Source organism: Leptosomus discolor, chromosome 5, assembly GCF_034619465.1.
Source record: "Leptosomus discolor isolate bLepDis1 chromosome 5, bLepDis1.hap2, whole genome shotgun sequence".
Taxonomy (NCBI): domain Eukaryota; kingdom Metazoa; phylum Chordata; class Aves; order Leptosomiformes; family Leptosomidae; genus Leptosomus; species Leptosomus discolor.
Genome location: NC_141395.1, coordinates 44,040,962 through 44,067,660, shown reverse-complemented (window position 1 = coordinate 44,067,660; position 26,699 = coordinate 44,040,962). Strand labels below are relative to the sequence as shown.

General features: G+C 38.8%; 1 protein-coding gene and 1 pseudogene across 1 annotated transcript in view; both read left to right on the top strand.

Moving 5' to 3' along the window:
- The window catches only part of CYP7B1 (cytochrome P450 family 7 subfamily B member 1), a 138,765-nt gene extending 112,395 nt beyond the window's left edge, over window positions 1-26,370 (top strand). The window contains exons 2-6 of the mRNA XM_086466005.1: window positions 6,145-6,281; window positions 12,563-13,159; window positions 13,627-13,833; window positions 19,922-20,100; window positions 26,074-26,370. Coding sequence (XP_086322131.1) covers window positions 6,145-6,281; window positions 12,563-13,159; window positions 13,627-13,833; window positions 19,922-20,100; window positions 26,074-26,370 — 1,417 coding nt within the window. The remainder of the gene's footprint in view (window positions 1-6,144; window positions 6,282-12,562; window positions 13,160-13,626; window positions 13,834-19,921; window positions 20,101-26,073) is intronic.
- LOC147415512 (uncharacterized) lies at window positions 21,950-23,162 on the top strand (annotated as a pseudogene).
- Window positions 26,371-26,699: the final 329 nt, after the last annotated feature.

The following is a 26,699-nucleotide window of genomic DNA, read 5'->3' as shown; positions in this document are numbered from 1 at the left end:
GTGATCTCAAATGTAAAATGTGATAGAATAACCTTGGGCTTGGTCAGAGAAAGTGTTGAGTAGTTGTGGCTGCTCTCACTGAACTCACCCAGAGCAGAAATTAAGTGGGTTTTCAAGGATGGGGCCATAAGCACTGAATTTATATTAACTTTTAATATTGCTGAATTATTGTCACATTGGCCAGGTCTTGTCTTCACCGTCACTCCTATCCTGGCTGCAAATGAAACTTTACATTAGATTTTGTGTAGGACCTTTCTGGGAATTTTCAGCCTGTGATAAAACCTGAGCCAAAAGGGCTTTTTCAATGGGTTTCCATTTTAAAACTGTTCAGTTTTTTAGACAATGTCCCAAACAGTCACTACAAGTGGTGGTTGAATGCATGGATGTGTCTGTGAACACATAAGTTTGAAATGTGAAAGTTGGTATGTACAATGTCAGCCTACAATTGCTGAGATAATTCAGCCTAAAAAAATGCAAAGGAATAAGATTTCCTATAAAATATTTCAGAGCTACTGAATGAGTTGTTGAGTATTGGTATTTTTTGGATATTTGGGGATGACACAAATTAAATTACTGGAAGAGAGAAAAAAGAAGAGGCTCCTGTGATGAAAGGATTGCAAGACAAGTTAGAGATCTTAGCAACAAAAAGCTTGTATGCTTTTACAGGAAAAAAATGTCTTTTTATTAAAATTCCAGAAGTTCTTGACATGAAAAACTTTCAACAAAAGGATTGCATTTTTGTGTGGGGAAAAAAAAAATCGCTGTAAAAATTCCCTTTTTGGTTGGGTTTGGTTTCATCAGCATTTCTCCCAGCTTGTCTCACATTACCACTAGATACTGTCTTTGCTGTACTGCTCTTTTTGGGAGCACAGATGAACTCTTCTCTCCTTGGAGTGATCAGAAGTGTATCTGCTACTTTTTCCTGAGTCTTCTTCCTTTTCTTTTATGAGTGATCTTTATTCGAATGAAAAAGAGGTGGCTATCAGTACTGCAGCGTTAAATCACTTTACCTACATGAAAGTATAGGCTGTGACAGCATGAGGGGTTTTTTTTCCATCCCAGCACTTGTTTATTCTTCTTTGCTGAGTCAATCTGTATCTGCATGTCTCTGTCAGGACTTGGCCTGATGCATCCATTTACTTCTCCAAATAGTGATCAGGTAGGAGCAGCATCTAGTCCTTACCTCCGTAGGAGGTAAGCTGAGAATTCAAAGGTAGAAAAGACTGTATATCGCTAATGTCTTTTCGTTCTAACATCGGGCTGGTTCTGCAGGAAATACTTTTTCATCCCACATGTATTCAGTCTGGAAAATTCAGAGTTCCAGGAGGTCACCGAGGCATATAATCTAGACAGGGTGTTTATTGAAGGCATACATAATTTTATAAGTATCAAAAAATTGTTTTATGGACAAATATTTGGAAGATAATATTTTTTTCTGTCCTCATAGATACAAAACACCTAATGCTATGAGCAGGTCTGGTGGGAAAATTGTAACTGCTGAATTAAAATCAATAGGAACATAGACTCACTGGCTTTCTCCAGGTCTTAAGTTTCCTGTGTTCTCTCTCTCATAATACAAGAAGACACTTCAGACACCACGTTTCTGGGGATTACCTTTCCTAGGGTTGAAGCTTTTGGCCTCATTCTTTTCCTCACAGTTAGAGGGTTCATAAGCCCCTGGAAAGACACTGTCTGTCATGTCTTGTTGCTTAAATATTGTGATCAAGCCTGTGAATAATCTCAAACTGCTTTGACATGTTCTTAATAGCTTTTGTTCTACTTCCATACCAATCCATTTCCGTTCCTTAAAGTCCTCCAGCACAGTGTGTTCCAGTTTGGATGTGGTATGTGACGGTTTGACTGGAGATGCTATGGGAAAATCAGACCAATACCTTTAATTTTTATGGGTGGCAAAGATGGTTTGGAAAGTGAAAATGATCCCTCTGCAGTAAATGATATTGTTAGACCTCTTTCTCCCTGGCTTGTGGGTTTTTTTTACCCTTTAGTGAAAGTTGGGGAAGCGGTGAGGGGAAGTGGTCAGCTGAACCGGCAGTGCCCTGCAGAGTGGCATGTTCACGTAGAGCTTTTTCAGCTGTGCTGTGTGCAGTGAAGGCTGCATTAACACCAGATGCCAATCATACACCACCAGTGGATTTGCAAGATTATAGGACAGGAAAAAAGATGAAGGTTAAGCACAGGGCACAATACAGATTACTTATGGTAATGAATTGTATAATTTTTCTAGACAGATCTGGATTAATGTTTATCCCAGGCAAGAGATTACTGTATGTCTGATTCTAGTTGTAAACAGACATTATTAAACAGAAGGTTTATGTTCATGAAATGCGACTATGGGTGTTAAAGCACTTATGATTTGTTATGTGCAAAGAGAAAAATTAACCTGTTCATCTGCTATAGTATGAGATGCGCTGTGGATTTTTGCATAATTTGGAAGGCATCTGCTCCTTTGGAATACAAATAACCAGTGAAATGAGAAGGATTCTCCTCTCATTTACACTGATCCAATGTCCTACACTGCAGTGATGTTGAAATGGTGTAACCAGCAAAAGAATAGTCTTTTGTACTTTTATAAAGCAATAGTATTTCTATGAGAGATAATGTTGGCAAAGTCTGTTTGCTTGTGAACCTTCAGGGTATTTTCTTTATAATTTTTTTTTTTAAAACACGTTAATGTTCAGAGATCTTAAGAAATTACCTTCTATGGATTTCCCAAATAATTCCCTTTCACCAATTGAAAACATAACGTTTAGAGACCTTGAATTTTTTAAAAAATACATTTTTTATGTATTTTTCGCATAATTTATGTTGCAGCCCATTTTTCTCCTGCTCTGTTGCATCACTGCTGCTTAGCAAAAGTGATACATAGGTAAAACATCCACACTTTTTAATACTGCCTTACCTCAATAGCTAAATAATCACACCTGAGTCAGTGGCTTTTGTGTTTTGGGTGAGCTGAAAAATAACATCTTAAGGAAAATGTAAACAAACTCCAAAACTTTACTGCTGTGATGGAGCAGACATTGCAGCTTTATTACTTGCTAGCAAGGAAGCATCTTTTCACTGTGAAAGCAAAGAAAAATTACAGTTCTCAAAATCTGTTCATTCTATTTATGGGCTGTATTGTAGCCAGCTGATTTTTGCATAATGCCGTTTGAAATTATCCATTTAACAATGATGGGTGATACAACAGTGTTGCTTTTCTTCCACTTTGTAACTGATCTGTCTACTTATAGATTGCCTTGGACATGTTACTAATGCTTTAGTTGTAAAATTCACTCACATACATGAGAATTTTGGCCGTTGAGTCTTCCTGACTTCACATAGGTTTCTCAGATAAGTAAAGATATTCCTGTATATGTGTAAAAACAGCCCAATTTGTAGAAAACATAGGTACATGGAGCAAAAAGGCCTGAGAATATTAGGGGGTGTGTTAAGTGAATTAGAATTTAAGCAGTTAAATTAGTTCTGAATAAAACGTAATCTGGTAAGACATTCTGAATGCTTAAATTTAAAAGTTGCAATCTTAAATTGCCATCAAAACACTTCATATTGCTCATTTTTATTTCTTAGCTATGGTTTACATTTGGTACAACAATATATACTGTGTCATGAGAAAAATGTAACTTTAACATTTGTAATATTTTGCCTAATTATCAAATTTTACAGTGGCTGTGAAGTGTGAGTCCGGAGTTAAAGTTCATGAACAAATTAATTAACCAGTAAATGTTTCTGTGGGCTTTGTTAATGGTTCAGTGTAGCATCTGAAGCTGATGAGAACTTCTGGAGGTAGCCAGGATGCAGGTGAGCGTCCTTCAGGAAGCCAGGGTCAGCTGCGTTGTGCTGCTTAAAAGTTTGTGCAGCGAAGCATTGTACTTTGGGAGACACTAAAATATATGCAGCACTCTTTTCTTTGCTGTGTGATAGCAGACATCGATAAGTCATGGAGATGACCTCCATCTTCCAAAGAGAAGGAAAGCTAGAAATGAAGACACATTTCTGTTATCAGTCTGCTGTGGGTCACAAGTTGAACTGGTGTTATATTTTCCGATGAAAGCCATGTAGCTTTGACACAGTGTTTAACAGTGTTAAGCTTATTGCTGCTGAGCTAAACATGTCTGAAGCAAACGATGACCCTCATGTCTTTGTGATAGCAAAATGTCTTTCTGATGTGATCCCGCAGACTTGGAGCATTAAGTTAATTTTCCCCTGGATTTCTGAGCTGCCTTCTTTTTTACCCGGCGGAGAGCTTGTGAAGAATACAGCTTCTGACCGAATGACAGAACATTGAGGGTGAAATCAGGGTGAAATTAGTTGCATTCAATTAGAAGATGACAAAAAGCCTATCTAAATATTTGTCAGGATGCTACTTAGGGGGCGCAGTGTTCAACCTGGGAAGTGAAAGGCAGCCGCTCTCAGGACTTAGTAGTCTAGGGGGAAAAAAATGGGTAAATCGTCAAGATTCTTTACAGGCTTGGAGGGGATAATTGAGGGTATCGAGTGGGCTGTTATGCTTCCAGGGCTGATGATCCCTCTTGTGTAATCTCAGATTAGTTCTTTTCTTGTACTCACTTAATACAGATTAACCGTTACAAAGTTTTCTGAACCACTTTGAGTAAACAATATTATTTGACTGCTGGAGGATGGATAATGCAGTGGTTTATGGGAGGTATTGAAAAAAGAGGGACTCCACCTTCTCCACAATAAAAAAACACCACCACAAAACAAACATACAAACCCCCAAAGCCACAAAACCCAAAGATATGAAAAAGCCAGGGCAAACATGTCAGCTATGAGATTGTCGAGATTGGACCAGAAGGTTTACTGTTTTTCCAGAGGACAAAAGGATGTTCTTGAAAACTAACATTCAGACCTAGTAGTCCATTAACAGAAAGAGATCAAAATATGCAGCTTGGTTTGGCCATGTCTGTTTATCTGTAAATTAAATTTATAATAAGGGAGCAAATCTCTGGCTTGTAATTTCCTGCTCAGAAAGTTTTAATTAGGAAAATAAAAAATGTAAATACAGCCTATCAGTTTACCTTTTTTTTCATTTCTGTTACAGCAGTTCAAGGGAGAATGTGACTATGATAGGGTTAATCTAGCTACATAAAAATCCATGCTGTCTATGATAGTAGTAAAGCTTGTGATCCCTTGATCTTTGATTAGATCCAAGCTAGTAAATATCTTGTCTTTAATCAGAATGAGTTGAAGTCACCTTCACAGATGGGATATAGCAGCAGAGTTGTTCGCGAATATTTGTTTTAATCCTTCCCAGAGCAAGCACGCTTTATGTTTCTTTGTTGTAAATCAGATTCAAGCAACTAAAGATCAGCACGAAGGAAAGACATTTACTTGCAGTCAGGAGTAGGACAGTGTGGAAACCTTTTTTCCTTTTTAAATAAAAATGTAATTTATTAGATTCTTAAAAGGTATTTTATACTATTCCATAAACATAACTAACACACTGTGGCTACTTTTTTAGACTGGATGTAAATATCATTATCTAGAATTTCATCATCAACTGTTCATACACATTCCTAGCTTAGGAGAGTATAAGTATATGGAGACTAAGATTTATTATGATAAAATGTTTGGCCTCTATTATTATTATATATTTTAAAGATATTTAGAATGGTAGCTGGTCTGTGTGCTGTTAAACTAAAATTCTTAAAACAGTATCTATAAGGCTAGTTGTTTTGTGTGGTATGTCAGCGTCCCATTTACCTAAATCTGTCATAATCGCCTTCCAATACATCTTCCTTTGACACACCAAATATTGAAAATGAGAGGACTCTTTGCTGGGAGATTTTCTACCGAATGTCATTTTTCTGTGTTCGTAACTTGATGGTAATAACTGGACGACCTGTAGTTAAATGCATCTTGATTTCTCTCATTTATTTTTCCTGATCACCACACAGAGCCTTCTGTGCTCAGAGGTGTGATTAGATTTAACCTGCCATCATATCTGAAGAACTTTCTGTACAACATATTATACATTGCAATAATTATATATGTAGATGATGGGTCTAAGTGTAATATATAAATAGATATAAAGACAAATTACTCTCATGCCAAAGTTAATTCCTGATTTTTTTTTTTCTGTTTTTTTTCTGGTTTTAACAGGAAGACTGGAGAGCCCCCGCTAATAAATGGCTGGATTCCTTACCTTGGGAAGGCTTTGATTTTTAGAAAAGATGCTTTCAAATTCTTACTGGATCAGCAAAAGAAACTTGGAGATATTTTCACTGTACATATTGCTGGTGAGAAATATTTTAGTATTTCTCTTGATTTTTTCCATCAGTAAAGTTAAATACCAATTCAAATATTTAGTTTAGAATCTTCCCTAACCAAAAATATTTTTGTGTAGTATAGGCCCATAAAAATTACTTAAATTCACATGTATTATATGCAGAATAAGTATCCATAGGATATAATTATGAGCATATGGATTTATATAGAGCTATAGGTACATATGCATTTTGGCAGAATTTGTAGGCATGTAGTATATGAACATAGATTTTGCCAGCACATTTAATTGTAGATTTGGGTTTTTTGTCTAAAGAAGGGAGAACTAACATCATCTTGACACCGCACAGAAAAATATCAGATTATATTTAGAAAACACTTAAGAAAAAAAGTGTAGAATATGTTCTCACACATTTTACAACTGGTTGACAGGAACACAAGGGAATGAATGACACATTGACTCAGTGATACAATCAGGACTGGAACACAGAAACTTCCTATTGCCAGACTCTTACTCTGACCATGCTTGCTGAAAATAACAATATAATAAAGTATGATATAACCTTGCTGCTTTCTTTATTTATAGCTGTATTACTACTACACTAGCTCAAATACAAACATTTGAGTGAGTTCACGTAGACACTTAGCTGTAGAAGAAAAACGTAGAATGAAACTAGAATCTTAAATGAAACTTAAATATATGAATTTACAGAGGGAGAGAGAGAGAAATGTATATTTTACTAAAATCTATATAAAATCCAGTATTTTCCTCTGTTCAGAAAAAGACAAACTCTTACAGGTGGATGTAATGGATTTTTTGCCCCTTTGCATGCCGATACCCTTGTTCAAATGATCAACTTTAAAGTTAAGTCTATCTTGGTTTTAGCTATTCCTGTATTTTTAAAGAATTTCAAATAAAAATGTAAAGTGTAGAGTTTGCTTTGTAATTTCATGACAGTAGCATTGGCATTTTATTTCCGTATAAGTAATGTTTTGCAATAAAAGTAATTTTTTGCTTCAAAAGTCAATTAATTAAATTGGAAGCAGTATGTTTAATTAATTCTTTTCTTCTTCTGATTTTTCTTCCTCTTACCTAATATGTTCTTTTTTTTCCCGTTGGAAGAGCATTTTTACTGCTATTAAATGTGTGATTTTTATATTCATTCAGGGTTTTTTCTTTGGAAACTGGTATGCTTGGGGTTTTTTCCATCTTGAAAGTGAGTTTGACACATTACAAGACCAACTTTTGTTGAAAAGTAATCTTTTTATTGTTAAGGTACATTCACACTATATACAGTTGTGGCTTCTTACAAGTATGGGTTAATAATTATAATTCAGAGACTACTTTAGTGCATTCATAAAACCAGATACAGTCATACTTCAGAATCCTTAGTGTGTTTAATCAAATATTTATTTCTCTTTCACCTGTTTATTATTTTATGCAAGACTATCTTTAGAGAATTGTGGTTTTAAGCAATCTGTGAGTGTAATTTAGTTTCACAAATTTCTATTTGCATGCTAAACAAAATTTCATTTCAACTAATCTCCCTGTGTTCCAGTATTTTGAGGAAGCCTTCCTTGATAAAGACTGAGGTAAATGGAGTGATTTCTGGATATCATTTCAGCCTTATGCAGGGAAGTCTTTGATTTAGTGAATTTGTCATAACAGAAATAGCACTTTAAGTTCTCTTTTTTCGGTATGAAAATACTGACCATCAAGACTTCGCTAAGGAGAAACAGTTTGTCATCCATGAATCAAGGAAGAAGCCAAAGCTAGTTAGTACCTCCTGTTATGTCCTGATCCGAAGACATACAGGATTTCTCTATGTCTTACTGATTTGACAAAGATGATGTTTATAAGTTCGGCAAACATAGCATAGCCTGCTGTATATGGTCTATCATTACTTTACCCCCCTGGTGGATGTCTAAAGGTCCTGTCAAAAAATTCTATCAATATATATTGTTCTAATTATTGGTTCTCAAACTAGTTCATTTGGAAAATGCAGAACGATGCTAGGAGTTTCTGGCATTGCCCCGTACCGGTAATGCGATTTCGCTGACTCTACTTTCCCATGTGATGAGGAAATGATTGTCATCCCTAAAAGCTGCAAGGGACATGGATGTCATCTTAATAAAGAAATTAAAAAGCACATCTTTCTGTGAGAAACAATGTAAATTCCTGACCTGTCGCAGAAAATAGTTCTCTAATTGGTTTTGTGTGGTGGTGCAGCAGAATCATTTTCCCCAAACGTCATGCCAGCGAAGCACCACTGTACATCATTGTCAGCAGTTCAGCAGAATCTCCCTAATAAGGGGACGATTACGTAAATGCAATAGTCTTCACACACACAAAAAAAAAAGATAAAAGAATAAGGAGGGGGGAGAGAGAGTCTGTGGTGTTGAGGTGATCATACTTCCCAAGCCAACCTCTCTGCTCATTAAGGGTCAGCAGTGTAGGCAGACAGCTAAGTAAGAACTTAAAAGAGCTTGAAACAGTTTTGTCATTGTTTCTCGGGATTAAACTTTGTCTCCTTTTCCTGACACTTTGTTAGGAATGACACCAAACCTTACAACGCTCTCTCTGAGACTAACTCAACTTAGTAAAATAATCTTAGGGTTTTTTACTAAGCACACTTGCCTTTTCAAATACTGCTTCTAAGTCATTTTTCTCTCTTAGGCAAAAGGTAATTTACCTTAAGTCCTTACCAAGCTGAAGCCTGCTGCAAGCATTACCGAAATAACATCCATCATTAGATGCCATCTGAAATGCTTGTCTTTCATCATTAGCATTAAAAAGCTCCAGAATGCATTATTAGAATAATTTCTTAACTATCATACAAATACTGGCTTCTGTGTCAGATTTACCAAAGTTGACAATTTTCATATTTTCCACATCAATCTTCTATTTCTAGGAGACTGTAGAAACTAAATGGACATAACCAGGCTATTTACAGCACGGGTATAATGCAGACTGAAGGACTGGATAGGGAGGTATGAATTCTCTGTAGCCATATTTAAAAAAAAAAAAAAATCAGAGGACTTTTTACAGAAACAAGGATAAACTCTTATTTTGACTTGTTTCTGCGGTACTAAGTAAAATAGCTCAGTGACTTAAACTATTGGGATTTGGAGTGTGACATTTCTGCATGGACATGTCTACTTAGTTTTTTGTGTTGAAGGATTTTTTTGCAATCTAACAAGGAAAGGCTGGTCTCCAGTGGTTTCTATATAGATACCTTCAATATTTAAGGCTTACTGATTTGTGGAGCATGTGATATGCCTCCAACTTTTGGCTGATCTGGCATTTACCTTCACCAGTACTCTGATGGAAACTCATGAGCATAAAGATTTTGGGTTGGTTTCAGAAAAGGCTACTTTCAAGAGATAGTTCTTGGCATTATCTGCAAGGGAAAGGCATGGGAGAGGAGAAGGGAAGCTGCATTTTATAATACCAAATAATAACTGGAAACTTTAGGAAAGATTTGCATTTGTTGGTCTCTGACACCACCAGGAACAATAAGTGGGAAGAGACCTCATCAGGGACAACGACAGGATTTAAAAAGCAAAATTAAGGACCATACTGACACTCAGAAAATTTAAAATCATAACTTGAGGTGAAAAAGTTTGTTCCAGTTTGGATGTTTGTTACTCAGGGTAGAGGAGGTGTTGGGGCATGGTTTTGTAATTAGCAATCTGATCCTGTATGGAAGAGACTGCAGTAACCAGTGTAGCCACGTAGTGCATCTGTGTGTGAGTATGAGTGTAATTGCTAAAGGCTCCCATACCCACTCTCACAACAACAGCTTACTAACTGCAGTTAATTAGCTCTAGATTTTACTTTTTCTATTTACAAATCTAAAGTTAGATTCTCAGTAAGGTACATAAACAAGCTGCCTTTGTTATAGTGAGGTTCCATTTTTCTGACTGTACAGACCTTTTCTAGATGTGGTAACAAGAGTATTTTGCTTTATATGTTTATATGTATTGTTGACTTGCAGTGATGTGATCTGGAGCCTGAATTGATTCTACAAAATGAATTATATTTCGGTACACACTTACCTTTTGCTACCAGGAACCTGATGAGAATAATAAAAATCAGGATTTGTGATATTCTGTTTCTCAGAGATCTTTTTTTCAAAGTATATTCTAGCATTGAGTGAGTTTTTATTTAAAATTATTGCTAAAATTGTTTGTCTTCAAACTCATTTGCTGAAAATAATTTTCTTACTTAAAAATGATAAGAATTGATGTGTGTTTGCTAAGTGTCTGAATAAAGATCACAAAGAAACTCATATTTTGCATCAGAAATAAGCAGATGGTGGACAGATGGTTTAAATTAATATTAATTAAAAATCTTAACTTAAATTGTTTACCCTGTAAACGCAAAGTTAGGAAGCCAGCTTTCATCTTTAGGGTTAATAACACTCCAAATCTATTTATTAAAAATTGCTTCAATGAGCATTCTTTCCAAGCTTTGATCGCAAAGGTGGTAGCTTCAATAAAGGACATGATAGGGGGTGAAAGCTGGAAAAAGAGAGCAATTCTAGGACTCTTAAAGATCACACAGAGGTCAAGACTAAAAATTTCTGTCAGCCTTTTTAGTCTGGGAAGGAAGAAATTATCAGAAAAGAGGACTGGGAATTCAGGATCTCTTTTTCATGCCGATGTCTCAATATATTTATTCTTTAAAAATTATTTTACATCTATGGTTGGTTATGTTACAGTAAAACAAACGCTACAAGTACCTTAAAAACCTTGACACGCTGTTGACAAAAAAGAGGGTCCAATTCTGTCTTGATTTATCCCTTGCGTTTCTTTACTGATTTGCTGGAATTGCAGTGGATGTAATTGCGGTGGGGGGGGTGGGAATTATGGCAGCTGGTAACTGCAGAGGAAGTCCAGAGTGCACCCAGATTTACCATAGTGCACTGTGTATATACAAGTGAGAATATGGAATAACTGTGATAATTCAAATATCACTATATAGTAACCATGGATACTTGTTGACATTTTTAGTGGTAGTGACTACTTTATCTCAGGACATCTGTCACAGAGCCAGATTTGGTCCTCAGTTAAGCATGTAGTGTTCCCATTAAAATCAAAGGAGATTTGTCCCTTTAGTGAGACAGAATTAGACTGCAAGTGCTGGAAGCTTTGCTATTTTCCTGAGTTTATAGCTAGGATATTTCACAGAGGATGTGTACATTTTAATGGGTACCCTTTTTCCCTAATGCATCTCTCAGTTCAAGTTAAGAATAAAGAACTGTAAATTAATACTTAACATGGGAATAATCTATAAAGAGTTAAGATTTAACTGAGCTCTGGGAGCATTAGCATTTTGATTCATGATAGTTCACCAAAATGCTTTTCTTTGGTAGTTGACTTAAAGCTTAGGGAGAAATTGCAGGATTTTTCTTGCATGGGCAACTTGGAAAACTGTCAAACAATGTGATCCTATTCCTCTGTACAGGCAGCTGAAGGTGCGGCTGTGTCTCCACATTAAGTACCTCCAGAAGGGTAGGAAGTTGTTGGTGCACTCTGGCACAATGCATGATAATGCTGGGACAGTGTGTACCCCAAAATGGAACCCATGTTAGAAATGGTATCTTATTCCATTGTAACCTGTGACTTCAAAATCAAGTCTTGAGGTAGTCATTTTACAGATACTAAGTACATTCCTAACAAAAAGTTAGCAAAACTTCAGGAAAAAAAACACGTTAGAGGGGCTTTAAATGTTGGGTGTCTGCAGTGTGCAGTTAAAGCCATAAGCGACAGATTTTGAATGTCTGTGTTATCTGCTTGAAGAAAAGCTGCCTAGGTGGCACATTTTCCACTCCTGGCTCCATCATTCACTTTCCTCCATGGAGGTGAAATGTGTGTGTTTCTTCTGTTCTGCTGGTAAAAGCCTAAAATTTTCAAATGCAGCTATGACTCCACATTGTTTTTTCATTAATTATACCAGAGTAGTAAATGATTTATTTCCGAGTGCCACAATTGCAGAGATCACACCCTACTGTTGTCAAAACCAGTAGATCATCTGCATGAAAATAGCTTCATAGTGATTTTAGAAGAGCCATAAAAATGTACTCAAGTGGAGTCTGCATCCTGACAAAGAGAATCTAGATAAAACTTGTTAAATCTTCCTTCTTTTCTTTTTTTTTTTGTTTTTCATTGCAGATTTCTTCACGGATCCTTGCTTTGGGGATTTTCTGCTTATTTTCAGTTATTGCTTCTGAAAGTGTCACCAGATTATAAAAGCGCACATGTCTTTATTTTTTTCTTTTCTTCTATCCAGGTAGATATATTACTTTTATCATGGACCCATTTCAATATGTCTATGTCATCCGAAATAGCAAGCAACTTGAATTTCATGAATTTGCTGATAAAATGGCTTCCAAAACTTTTGACTACCCAGCCTTGTCGAAAGGAAAATTCCCCAATCTCAAGGAAAACCTGCATAGAATCTACCAATATCTACAAGGCAAGCCTTTGGATATAATTTCTGACCACATGATGAAAAATCTCCAGGATATATTTGAATGGAAATGCTCACAAGCAACAGATTGGGAAACAGAAAAAATGTACAAATTCTGCTGCTCTGTAATGTTTGAAGCCAGTTTTGTAACACTATATGGAAGAGTTCCTGCTGCAGATGGCCACAAAGTTATTAGTGAAATCAGAGACAAATTTATCAAGTTTGATGCCAGCTTTCCCTATTTAGCTGCAAACATACCAATTGAGTTGCTAGGAGCTACCAAAAAGGTTCGGAAGGAGCTTATACGTCATTTTTTACTTCAGAACATGACCAAATGGCTGGGAGGGTCAAAAGTAGTCCAAGCCAGACAAGATATATTTGAGAAATATGAGCTACTTGGAGATTATGACAAAGCAGGTAGGAAACTTATGAATGATTGCTTGTCTAAAATAAAATAATTTACTATAGACCTTTGAAATAAAAAGGCAAAATGGCGACCTTGAAATTTATTTATGTTCTTTCTAATTTGTTAATGATAAAATGTTTTACTCTGAAACAACCCTCTGTGATAATTGATTTTTTTTTTTTTGTGCTGAGGTGGTAAAACAAGATACTTAATGGTGATAATGAGAAAGATTATAACTGAGCTGCATTTCCTCCTCTTATTCCCCCCCCTCCCCCCCCCCCCCCCCCCCCCCCCCCGACATTACATTTCAAACTATTCTCATTAAGCAGAAAATTAGACTTCAGAAGCCTATTGGTCCTCATTAGCATTCACTGATCCTTGGCTGGGTCTGTGTCCTAACATCTTTTAATTAGCACACTGCAAATCTAATCAGTGTAATAAACGCTATTAATCTTCCTTTTCACTTATTTTCTCCCAGCACATCATTTTGCCTTCCTGTGGGCCTCTGTGGGAAACACGATTCCAGCTACATTCTGGGCCATGTATTATCTTCTGCGGCACCCAGAAGCTCTTGCAGCGGTGCGTGACGAGATTGACCATTTGCTGCAGTCAACAGGTCAAAAGCGAGGGCCCACATATAACATCCACCTCACCAGAGAACAATTGGACAACCTAGTCTATCTAGGTAATTTATTTTTATCTGTTAGGAAGAAAAGAGGGGCTCTCCCAGCAAACTCATTTTATCACTGATTTCTGTTTACTGAGAAGGTGGAGGACACAGCTGCCTAATTGACATAATAACACCCATTTACATCAATTATAAATTATGTAGTTTATAGCTGTAGATACTCTCATTGCATGTAAACATTAAAGCCTAGGTAATTAACTATTCAAGGTATGCAAAAGGCTAAATCGAAGCTTTTCAATTATTTGAAAAAAAGTTGATGACTATTAAGTTGTTTGATTCTGAGCATCTGCTGAAGTGTTAGTGTATTTCATATACTTCTGTATGATACTGCCAAGAAAGACCCTTTTCTGAAATTAAAGTGGGATAATGTATTTAAACTGCAAATGTACTTTTTTCACAAGCAGTTTCTTTCTTTCGCTCTCTTTAACAAAAAAAAACCAAAGACTTCTAAAGTGGGCTTCAGTTGAGCGATACCTCCAAACAAAATATAAGAAGCTAAAGCTTTGCAAAGAAGTGGTGTCTTCAGTATTGAAAAAAGTGCCTTGATTCAAAATAGGGAGCTTCAAGGAAGATACAGATCTTCCAGTTCTGGATCAGGGGTTCAGAGGGAGACCCTTGCAGTGGCCATTGGAAGTTGTTTGATCCAGGAGCTGGAAGATAGGCCTTTGGAGCATCAGCTGATGGTTTCAGTTCATTTACTAGTGCACAGGCACTGGCAAGATAAATGCTAAAATTAGCCCGAGGGAGGGGAGAGGGTGTAGAAGGTAGAAACCTAACGTCTAAGCATCTGAAAGTCTCCATAGATAATGTTAATATGGTAGACAATAGTTGAAGAAAAGCTTAAAGGTTCAATATTCCTCTCTTTTTAAATGTCAAAACCAGTCCCCTGTTAAAACTGAGCTCATGTCTATTATGGTTTGTCAGGTCATGTCTATATTTCTTGGTAGTTCATGGCCTGAACTGATGTTCCACTCTTAAACAAAGCTGTAGCAAGACAGAGTGGTGGAGCAGTGTAGTCTCTGTTTGGATCCAAGTAATAGTTGCCGTTCTCCAGGACCATCCAATGTGGCATGTCTCAAGAATCTGTGTTCAAACTTGATTTGCTTCTCACGGTACAAATATAAAACTGAGTTTGATCCAGTTAGTTACTTTTTTAACAGCATTAATGTTAATCTTATATAGCGTGAGTCTAGTAAGTTGGTTTCATCTGGAGACATGGCTGTTTTGGTGCAGATTAATCTCTAACCAATGGATAATGCTTTTGAAGTAAGGGAGATACAAGGACAGTAGGGGATAACAAGGACACTTCTGAAGAATAACATGACATTCTAAGCATTTAGTGTACTTTTAAAGAACACAAGTAAAACTGTTTCACATCAGAATTAGTATCCACCAGAAAATAAGAGAAAAGGAAAGTTACCAAGCATCAACAAGATCAAGAAAGAATTTATTTTGTATTTGGAGACTGAGATGGGAATGGCAAGGAAAAAAAAAAAAGGCAAAAAAAAAAAAAAAGGCACCCCAGAAATGTAGCAATAAGGAAAATAAAATCATGTACATCACTAAAACCATCTGGTGTAAAATGGGATGAACCGTTTAAAACATTAACTGTGTCATTCCTCTGCTGCTCCTTGAAATCTTGAACTACCTTGGTAACATTTGATTTATGTGTTGAAAGGAAAGTGCCACATCCTACTTTGTAGTATTCTTGTAATACTTTTGTTAAGTTTTGTAATCGCGTTAAACGTAATGTGATATGAACAGAAGCTAGATTTCAGTTCTTCTGGCACTTAAGTCATAAAGGGCTGGAGACTGTCCCATAAAACAATAATATAGAAAAAAAAATCTGTACCGTAAGAGAATTAAAGTCATGCTTCAGTGGAAAGGGGAAAGGAATGTAGGAGGGACAAAGGTCCTGATTTGCATTGCTTGTGCACCAAAACTCCCCATGTTGAAGGAAGGCTGTGGGTCAGTACTGCCTTTGCCCTTCCAGCTCACTGACCCCAACCTCCAAGACTGAGCTTTTCCTCTTCCTGTTCCCCCTGTGCCAACCCAGAGTGTAGGAAACTGGGATTTCTGACCCTGCTCTCAAATCAGGCAGACAAGGTGGAATTCTTGTACATTCATCACCTTGTCATCTCATTCTCCTGGTTTAAGCGCTGTGATTCTCCATCCTCTTTTTGGCCTGCTATAAAAAGAGCATTTTTTTGGATTCCTCATGCTATGGAGAACAAGCAAGAATTGCTAAAAAGCCTTTCTCAGGAAGCAATGTTGTTGTTATGGTCAAATTCTTTGGGTCTAGGAAACAACATGGCCTGATTTACTTCTAAATTCAAAGCACAAGTACGTTGAGTTTTTATTTAAAAAAGAAAAATAACCTTTCAACCCACAGCAAAACTAGCAAATTTTGGCCCTGATTATTTTTTCCAATGGCATTTCTGGGGCAGCACACTTTGTTTTGTCTACGTACAACTTTTCCTGAAACCCAAATGTGCATATTTGTGTGTGCATGAGTAACATACATTATTAGTCGTTATGGCTCACAACGGAGCTCTAATATGGTAAACGACACATGAGAATGGTCTGTCGATTTTTATAGTTATAATGGAAATGCAAAGGGTAAAGCAGAGATATACTTAGTGCATGTTTAATGCTAGGCATGTTTAGTCAGTTCGTTTGTTTAATATTAGTCCATTCATTTATATGGTGAAGTATTCTTGCCCCAGGTCATTGCTGAATCCCAGATATTTCCTGCAAAAAGAGCACAGCTTGAAAAATTGTTTTGTACACAAGAAAGGGTAGAAACACAAAAACAGCTAATACAGAGTGCGTAGTCATAACATAAATGCTAAGCATTAAAATCATTGTTTGGACTGAGAGAAATGAATATATTTTCTGGGAATGGGCTGGGCAGTACCATTTAGTTCTTAGTAAGATTCAAATGTAGTTGTTTCAGATCATTGTTTGTGTTGGCACACCGTGATGCCTGTGGGTAAATGACCCCCCCCCAAAATATTTGCGTACTCGATAGCTATTTTCCTACAATACACTTTAATAATTATAGTACCCTATTACCTCCTATGTGTTAGTGAAAAATTACAAGCCATTATGCACAATAAGTTTTATAAAACATTTACAGATAGAGATCGTGTTTAATTAAAATTAACTTGCCTACAAAACCAAATGCACTTATGATTTGCAATGACCTTTTATTACCTGCAGTCCCTTGTTTTGGCTGGATGATTGACAGCTTGCTGTTTGGCTACCATGTTGTATTTCAGCTGACAAGACTTTTCATTTTAACTCAATTTGCCTGCCTATCACAAGCTGGTGGCAGGCCAGGCTCAAGTCACCCAGCTTTGCCTCAGCAGCTTGCTCTATTTCTCATTAGTACGCATTTATTCAGTGGAAATTGGAAGACAAATGCTTGAAGGCATGTGAACTAAGTATAGCAAATTAGGGTTTAAAGACTGAATATTTATAAGTATATTGAAACAGTTTTTTTAAAAAATCTAGAATGAATTGGAAGCTGAGTGCTAGCTTTAGTACAAGAGAAATGAAGAGAGAAGTGGGAGGATTCTAAGAATAACAATACTATGAGATAGCTCTCCCTGCCCCCCTCCCCGAAAAGATGTAAAATCTCTCTGACAACACCTTATCAAACAACAGCCTGGCTTCTTTATGTAGCACTCACACAGTGAAGTTTAGCATCTCGTATGTAAGAAGGGGGGGGAAAATGAGGGTCATGTTCATTTGCTGCTTGGTTATCCCTTGGTATGCTTTAAATTGCCTTGTTTGTTCGGCACAAGCACAGAAACAGATGTTGCTCTACCGTGCTGGATAATTTACTGTACCTCACAGTGCAGAATGGAAGGCCTCCCAAGCTACCCCAGCTGGTCTGTCAGCAGCGATGGCTGGTGTCTGCTGAACTATGACAACTGCAAGTAAAGGCTGCAGTTTTATTGTGCAGTTGTCATTCCTCTGAATGTATAACTCCAGTATTTGTGGAAAGCTGACTGTCTTTTTTTTTTTAATGTGAGCCTGCAAAGCCATATAAGCTCCATTCTCCTTTGTTGATCATTATGTGACTCATTACTTTTGTCATCTAGTTATTATCAGCATGATCGCTCAGAGCAAGAGCCAAGCTTGCCTTCCACACATAACTGGTACTGGAAGGTAAAACAGATTTGTCATTTACGATCTGACCGCTAAGCCACACTTTGTGCTCCATTATTGTGATTAACTTCTGCATAAGATATGCTGCCCAATTGTCATTTGGGATCCGGCAGCGGGCAAGGACTGCCATGCTTTCTGGGAAGATGTCCGCCGATAGGATGTGACCGCATCGCTTGGGTGGTTAAACATAAACCTGCTATTTCACACTGGCGCTTTAATAATTATTTTTCTTTTTTTTTTCCCCTCCTTCCCTCTTCTTCATTTGATTTCTGCTGTCACTACATATGTCACCACTGTTTCCAAATGGTGGACCAGCATGGAGTTACCAGCTTAATTTTTTGCAGGTTGAAGACAGTCTGGGAGTGGAGGCTGGACCCTTTCTTCATACCACGTAAAGTTTTGTTGCCAGAGCACTGCCAGTTGAAATCTATCGTGTCAGGTGCCTTGTGGCTATCCACAGTAGAGGCTATCTTCTGGAACCAGGGTTCTTTTCTGGCTTCGTCACCAACAAGCCGATTTGACTCTGCCTGATTATAGTAACGAAGGCAGTCCAAAAGAATATGCACAGACTCACTGTACGTCACATTGAATCACGGCACTGGCCACACAAAGCTGACCGCAGCCTCATTTCTTTAGACAAATGCATGCTTAAGGAAAAACCTCCTGCAAGAAAGCATCCAGGGCCACTTTATTTGCTATGCATGCTGCACCAGATTTAATTTTTAGTGAAAGAACGTTTGGTTTTTTTTTTTTTTTTCAGGGGCATCTACACTGGGTAACTACTGTCTCTAATAAACTAACCTTTTGGGTACAGCAGTTACAGTGCCTTGGTGAACACTTAGAGAAGGCTTGTTTGATATCACAGAACATAAATGCAGACACAAATGGATTATTATGTGAAAATGAAACCCTATTTTAGGCTATTTTTCACACTGACGATTAGAAGGAATCAAGTCATGTATAACAGCGTCCATACACACTGGTGGAAAAATAGTCAGTTTTGATTACAAAGTGAGAGATGCAGCCCTAGACAGGAGCTACATGCTGATATACATGCTATCAGAATGATTTATGCAAATTATGCATATTATTCCAAAAGGAATTCCTCCTCAAACTGCCAGGATAAATTGCCAGAAATTAACCATAAAATCTGTCATGCTAGGAGCAAAAGGTGAAGGCCACTGGGAAAGCAAGGACATTCAGCTTCTGGAGCCTTCCAGGATGTGATGGTGGAGAAAGAAATCTTACCTTCCCTATGTTTTGTTTTCTCTTGGCCAATTAAAAGTGTCTTTCTCCCTTGAAATTACCAGGCAAAAAATTGGTTTCATTCACTCTGACAATAACAGACACTTATCATTTGGCAGTGTAGCACATTGAAAAGTAAATAAATAAGTTTAAAAATCCTCAGAACAACTACAGAATTAACAAGTGAAATGATTTTTCTAAAGTATAATCCTGCCATTCCATCCAGCAGCTTTCAAAAGGCAAGCTAAACAGCTCCATGGATGCTTTCACTAGTATTTGCTTGCAACCTCAAAAATATTTGTAAATGCATAAAGCATTCGTGTCTCTTGATTGCGTTGTTTTCAACGTGATGCCTGAATGACTTTCCACCCAAAACTAAGTGCTGCCTACAACCGACAGGATTTCTCAGCCCAATCAGTGAGAATCATATCGAGAGGTTCAGCATCGCTGCTCCCCACCCCGTCTCCAGTGCCCCACACAGTTGTTTATTGCCTCCTCTTGGTCTCTACTTTATGTTTGGTTTGGTTTGTGGGGTTTTTTTCCCTTTTTTTCCATTAGTCTGCCTTACTAAACCTGTTGAGATTCAGCAGCTGTAGCCAAGTATAACTTCCAGTCACCTCCCTTATTTCTGATGCTTTCCCCTTCCACTTTTGTTTAATCGCAGAAAGTGCCTTAAATGAGAGTTTACGAATGTGCTCATCCTCCATGAACATTCGCATCAGCCAGGAGGATTTTGTTCTCAAGCTTGAAGGAAATCAAGAAGTTGGTTTGAGGAAAGGAGACTGGATAGCCCTTTACCCTCAGATTTTACACATGGACCCTGAGGTCTATGAAGATCCTAAGGTAAATATTCGGCTGGTGCTATTCTGCCTACTCCAGGCACATCACAGCAGCCAAGCCGTTTGTGATCTGTGGGCTGTTGTTTTGTTTTTTTTTTTTACTGCTGTTCCTTCTTATGGAACAAATCTTCCTACTTTCAGATGTATTTTCTAGGGCCCTGTAGGTCAAAGGATTCATGGCCTGAAGAGAGAAATATGGTGATGAAACTGACTGCTACTGCTTTCAAAGGAATTGACAATGCATATTGACTACCATAAACTTTAGGCTAAATGTGGGTTTTGTTTGGCAGTGGATCATTTGATACCCAAGGAGGGCTGAATAATAGAAGGTGGTTTAAATACCAAATAATGTGGACCATTTAGCTAAGCGTCCCCAAAGCATCATTGACTCTCTGAAGCCCTATAACAGCAGTGTCTAACTTGAGCCTTATGCTTTTCCACCTCTTTTCATAGGGATTCACCCCTTCTTGATCAATTAGTAGAGTGTTGTGAACTTGAGACTGTAAAGCTGTTGCTCTGCAGCGAAGCTTGGAGGGTAATTGTGTCATCTCTATGTATTTTTCTCTGACGCTCGAGTTAATGAATATCAAAGACTTGAAATTAATCCACCCTGCCTCAGCCTTAATACAGCTTCAGAAGTTCACCACGTGCATGCAAATTGAATAGTCCTCGTCTCAGCTAGGTTGCTCCCCCAGATTGCTGTCCGCAGCCTAAAGTGCCATGGACAAAGAGCAACAGTGCATGCTGAGGCTGCTAAATGCCTCCGCTGCCTGAGAGGCAAGAGCTCATACCTAATCCATTCCTCATCCCCATTTTCCTAAGCAAATGTCTGTCTCACAATCATGGTGATTTCCATCCTTGGCACTTGAGCCAAAGAAGAAGGGAACTGGCTTTTTTTTTACATGTTTATAGAAAACCCATGTTAGAGGCATTGCCCCCTGAGGCTCTCCTGTTTGGGAATATAAGGATATGAGGTTGCAGAGGAAAGATGAGATTCAAGTGCCTTGATAGTGCGACAGCATCCCGCTGTGCAGGAGCTTCACCAGCCATGGTAAGAGGAGGTGTGGAGCTTGTCAGAGTTAGCAGGAGTAAGGTATAGTCACCGGGATTGTCCTGGGTTTGACTAGGATAGTGTTAATTTTCACCAGAAGCTGAGGGACAGCCAAACCGAAGTAGGCAAGGGGTATTCAATACCATGCTGACATCATGCTCAGTATATAAGGAGGAACCGCGGGAGGAACAGCAGGAAGGAGCATGGCAAGATGTGGCAGGTGGTCCAGGCGGTGAGCTGTTGCGTTCTGTGTCTCTCACTGTACCTATTATTTCATCAGTGGTGTGGTTGTTTTACCATTGTTTCTTCTCTCTTTGTGTTGTTCCATTAAACTGTTCTTATCTCAACCCGAGGGGTTTGGACCCTTTTCTCCCAATTGTCCTCCCCACCCGCCGCGGGGGAGGGATGAGCAAACGGCTGCGTGGTGCCCTGCTCCTGGCTGGGCCCAAACCACGACAGTCCTTTTTGGCGCCCAACGTGAGGCCCGAGGGATTAAGATAACGGCAGAGTGGCCAGTGTGTTGAAAGCTTTTTTTTTAATATATATGCATTTGTTATAGTAGTTAAGTAACCATGGGTCACCATGTTGGTTCATCTGTTCACGTGGTGGTGCTGTGTAAGCTCGTACATGCACTATGCACTCCCTGCAGTCATGTTTGTGACCGCTGGGAGGGGGATCAGGGCTATCATCCTGCTCCACTGGCTAATGTTGACTTCTTGATATGATTGGGTCACTGGTCATGAGGTTTAGTTGGTGTTTGTAAGTGGCATCGCTGTCCTGCCCGTTCCTTGGGTGCCTGCTTATGGAATTTGTTACTAATCGCACCCAGTCCACAGGAGGGACAGAGGGGGATAACTTCTCCCACTCTTCCACATCTCCTTCTGCCTTCAGGCTTATTATAGCAGCTTTAGAGAATATTGAATATCCCTGGGATGCCCAAGCCAGCATGTTCTTATTGCTGTGTCTCCTGAATGTGTCCCAGGTATTGTTCATGGTTAAACAACATTTTTCCGAGAATACCACCCAGAGATCAGCCCTGAGGCTGGATAATTACAAGTGGCAGGGGGTGTGGGAGAGTATGGGCAAGTACATAGGACAGTGGTCGCCCCCAACATTTTGGAATTTCACCCCTGAACAAATACCAAATCCTGAAAAACTAGTAAAACATTTGGAAAAGGTATGCCATCTCCCTGGCAATTCCAGAGAGTCACAAATCATTACAACATGCTGGAGGCCTGGTCCATGCCTACTGAGACCTTCTGAACACTACTCAGTGCCCTCAAGGGGAAGAGAAGGTCTCTGGACCTGAAAACAGACCAAGAGGCACTGCAGCTGAACGAGAGAACCAGCCTGTGCCAGTATCAGTTGCCCCTATACAGAAGAAGAAGTACACAAAGAAATCAGTCCTCTTAGTGAGGAATGAAAGTGAACAGGGGTGATCATGAGAACAGGAGGAAGAGGCAGAACCAGACATAATCACCCCATCCCTATCCCTGAGTGAGCTGCGAGATATGCGAAAGGATTTTGGCTGCCATCCAGGTGAGCACATGGTCACCTGGCTGCTCCGATGCTGGGATAACAGGGCCAGTAGCTTGGAATTAGAGGGTAGGGAAGCCAAGCAGCTGGGCTCCCTGTCTAGGGAAGGGGGTATTGACAAGGCGATTGGAAAGCGGACACAAGCCCTCAGCCTCTGGAGGCGACTCCTGTTGGGCGTGAAGGAGAGGTACACCTTCAAAGAAGATGTTACATGCCACCCAGGCAAGTGGACCACCATGGAGAGAGGTATCCAGTACCTGAGGGAATTAGCTGTGCTGGAGGTGATTTGTAATGATCTGGATAATGGGCAGTCACCTCTAGACCTAGATGAAGTCTGATGCGCACAGCCCATGTGGTTGAAGTTTCTATGAAGTGCACCACCATCGTATGCCAAGTCATTGGCAGTAATGTCCTGGAAGGAAGGCGAGCGGACACATGCTGCCCTGCTCCCAGCTGGGCCTAAACCACAGCAGGGATGAACACTGGGTCCATGAAAATGGAAATGACAACCAGGAGGGCTCTGCTGTCTGTTCTCACCCAAAAATGAAGACAAAGCCTGCTGCGAATATTAGGGTTTTAAAAAATAATCCATATATTGGCAAAAAGTTGATTAATATTTCCACCCTTAAAAAGTAACAACTAACAAATAAGCTTTTTCTCATTCTATTGCTAACACTTTATTTTGGAGAACATTATTGATTTGTCAAAAGTCCATCTGTTTGTTTAGGTCCTAGACCAGAAGCATCCGTGTGGAAACTGATCCCCTCCCTTATCCAATAATTGACAGAATGTATTATCATATTTCCATTTCTTGAATATATCTGCTTAGTATCAGCTCTGCTTAGCTTTCACAGTACAGCTTTAGTTCATATATTTTTCACTTTTTGATAGTGAATGAGCAATCCACACATTGCAGTGCGTTGATTTCAGCACATGAGCTCTCTTGAAAAGTGGGGAAATCACTGTTCTGTTTGGTTCTTAAAATATGCAGTGTGCTTTCAACAATAACTACTGAGGATCAGATAGAGATGGAGAACGAATTTTTTGAAAGGTGCAGTCTTGAGCTTGTCATGTATTTAGGGAAAACTTTCCTGGGAAAACAGGCAGCTCGATGAGATAATTTTGTAGAAATGCTTTTCTCTTGGATACATAAATTTAAGTTCAAGCTATCTTCTGCTTTGGCACCATATTGTACAAGTGTAAGCATATATTGTTGACCTCTCTCTCCACTCACCATAGGCTAAATAAATGAGTAAGTTTTCTATAAAGTGGATAAGTGAACCCCTAAATCCTAACTCAGCTAGTTACAGAGCTCAATAAATGAACTCTGCAAATCCCATAGAGTGAAACACCAGGAAACCCTGCAGGAATCCTTACATGGCGGCTTCCCAAACAAAGCTAAATACGAGATGTGACAGAGAGATACTTATATCAATCACAGGAGATTGCTCAATTTTCATAATACTCTTAGCAGGCGATCCACTCAGAACTTCATTGCCTGTTCTTGTTCAGTGTCTTCACCTTTTCCTTGCCATCAACCACCCTGTCTCTTTCAAGAGACCTTGAGCAACCAGGCCCTGTGCATGGCTGAAAGTTACTTTATTGTCAAAAATTAGTCTTTATTTAGCCAGCCAACTAGCTTTCCAACCCAAGGGACTTCAGCAGCACAAGCCTGAGTTTGATCTTACTGCCATTGGCTCCATTCCTGTCTCACACTTGTTTTCTGCTTTCCCAATTCCTTAGATGCCGATTCATTTTTTGGTAAAAGCAATGACAACTCTCAGATGGCTCTTAAGGTGACAAAGAAAGCATAAGGTTTGACCCAGTATGTCTATGTGTTCACTACCACAGTTCTTAATTGCTCCAGACGCCAGGAGTGCACCTTGTGGAAATGTTCCAACAAAATGAAGAGCTCTGGTTTGGGTTGGCTTTTTAAGCTATTGCAGTTCATATTTAGCAGTGCTTTTTTAGACTAGCAGGATTTACATTTTAGGAAGTGAATCTTTTTTAAGGAAGAAGTGGTATTCTGGGCTTTCATTTGTTACCATGCTTCTTCAAATAAAGCAATAACTTACCAGGGGAAAAAAATGGCATTCTTCCTTTTGGCTGAGGTGCTCAAAGAGACTGAAAAGAATTGCTTGTCAGTGGAAATGTATGTATAATCACCTTTATCTTTGTGGAAAGTCCAGAACTCTGCCATTTAGAGAAGTTCCTTTTCTTCAACACCCAAAGTTACCTCCCATCCAGTGCACCTCATACTGGTTCCCTTTTTCATAGACCACCTCCCCTGCCACTGTTTTTTCTCGACAGCAAGACCTGCAGTGCATGGTTTTCAGAGCCTTTAATCTAATAGGTAGATCAATATCAGTGTATTTTTCATTGTGGTGTGGGGGTTTTTTAATCAGTCGAGGTTGGTTTCTGTCTGACTGACTTGTTCCCAGCCAGCTCCAAATGGCTGCTGCTATAGCAGATGTATGCAAAGCAGGACAAATGCTAATGAGTGACCATAAGCAAGAAGTGTCTGTCATTTTTATTCAAAGCATGCAGGAGGATTTTGTAAGTGGTTAATTTGCCATTGACTGAGTGAGGATGCTAGATCTCCTTCATTCAAAAACATGTATTGTCTCTAAACGGGGATCTTGCTACTGGAAAATAGTCAGAAAGATGTTCAGTTTATATATTCAATTTATGGAATGTAGGTTACAAGTGCAACCTCAAGCCTTACTTGAAAGCACCCTCTATATAATGTCAATCTGTGGCGGTTGTCCTGCTTTACACACAGCTTCTGGAGCAAAACATTTGAAGGTCAGGTGTAGCAAATTAAGCAGCAACCATCTCCAACTGAAGGGAAAATTGACTGCAAAGGATCTGGTCTGGTTTTTGAATACTCTGCACCACTGGGTGCAAAAGAAGGATGGATTTTACTCTAGCTTGCAAGAGCAAGATCAGTGCATTAATTTATTCATAGGCATTTGCAGAATTTGGCAGATTATTCTTATTCATGATGTATGTACCACACTAAGGGCATACGATGCTTTACAAGAAAATTGTCCTTCCACTAAGGTTCATTGTCACTGCCACAAAGCAGTCAAAAACCTAATTACAATCAATATCGGCCAGACACTCAGTGGATGAGATGTGGAAGTTGAAAGAGTTTGATGTAGAAGGGCTAAGCTAAGTAAGGGGATTTAAGGAGTGTTCTTTGCAGGGAAAATAATGTGAGTTAATGAAACTTGAGGGAACTAACTAAAAAGGAGAAGCTGTCAGCTCCTTGTCTTCCTCTTTATCTTATTTTCTGTGTTTCAGAAGCATTAGCATTGTGCAAACAAAGCAACTCATCTAACTGCCTTGTTGTATAATGCTTCTTCTCTGTTTCTCTTTTATTTTCAGGAGTATAAGTTCGATCGCTACATAGAGAATGGCAAGAAGAAAACCACATTCTACAAGGCAGGAAGAAAACTGAAGTATTTCCTAATGCCCTTTGGCTCTGGGATCAGCATGTGTCCAGGAAGGTTCCTCGCAATGAATGAGATGAAGATGTTTCTTTTCTTACTATTGGCTCATTTTGATGTAGAACTAGTGGAAAACAAAGCTGTCAGACTTGATAACAGTCGTATGGGCCTTGGTATCCTCTTGCCAGATGTTGATATTGCATTTCGTTACAAGCTAAGGTCCTTACGAAAGTGAGCAGCTGCATATATGCCTTCTACTAATCTCCATGGTTTTGCTCTGTTTCATTACTCAGCTTTGTATTTCTTTTGGAAACATTTGCTTTTACCTCTTTGCTTCCTATTTGTTTCTAAGGAGAAAAGCCCTTAGGCTGGAGGTAGATATCAGATGCGGGGACATGCAACCTCAGTTTGCCCTACCTGAGTTGTGAGTAGTTAGGTGAGATGACAAGAGTTTGGCCAAGTAAATAGCCCAACATCCCTACAAGATGAACCCACATACTCTTGGCCATGCGTTGAGTAGCATATACAGGGAGGATGACATCAAGCTGAATCCAGGCCATTTAT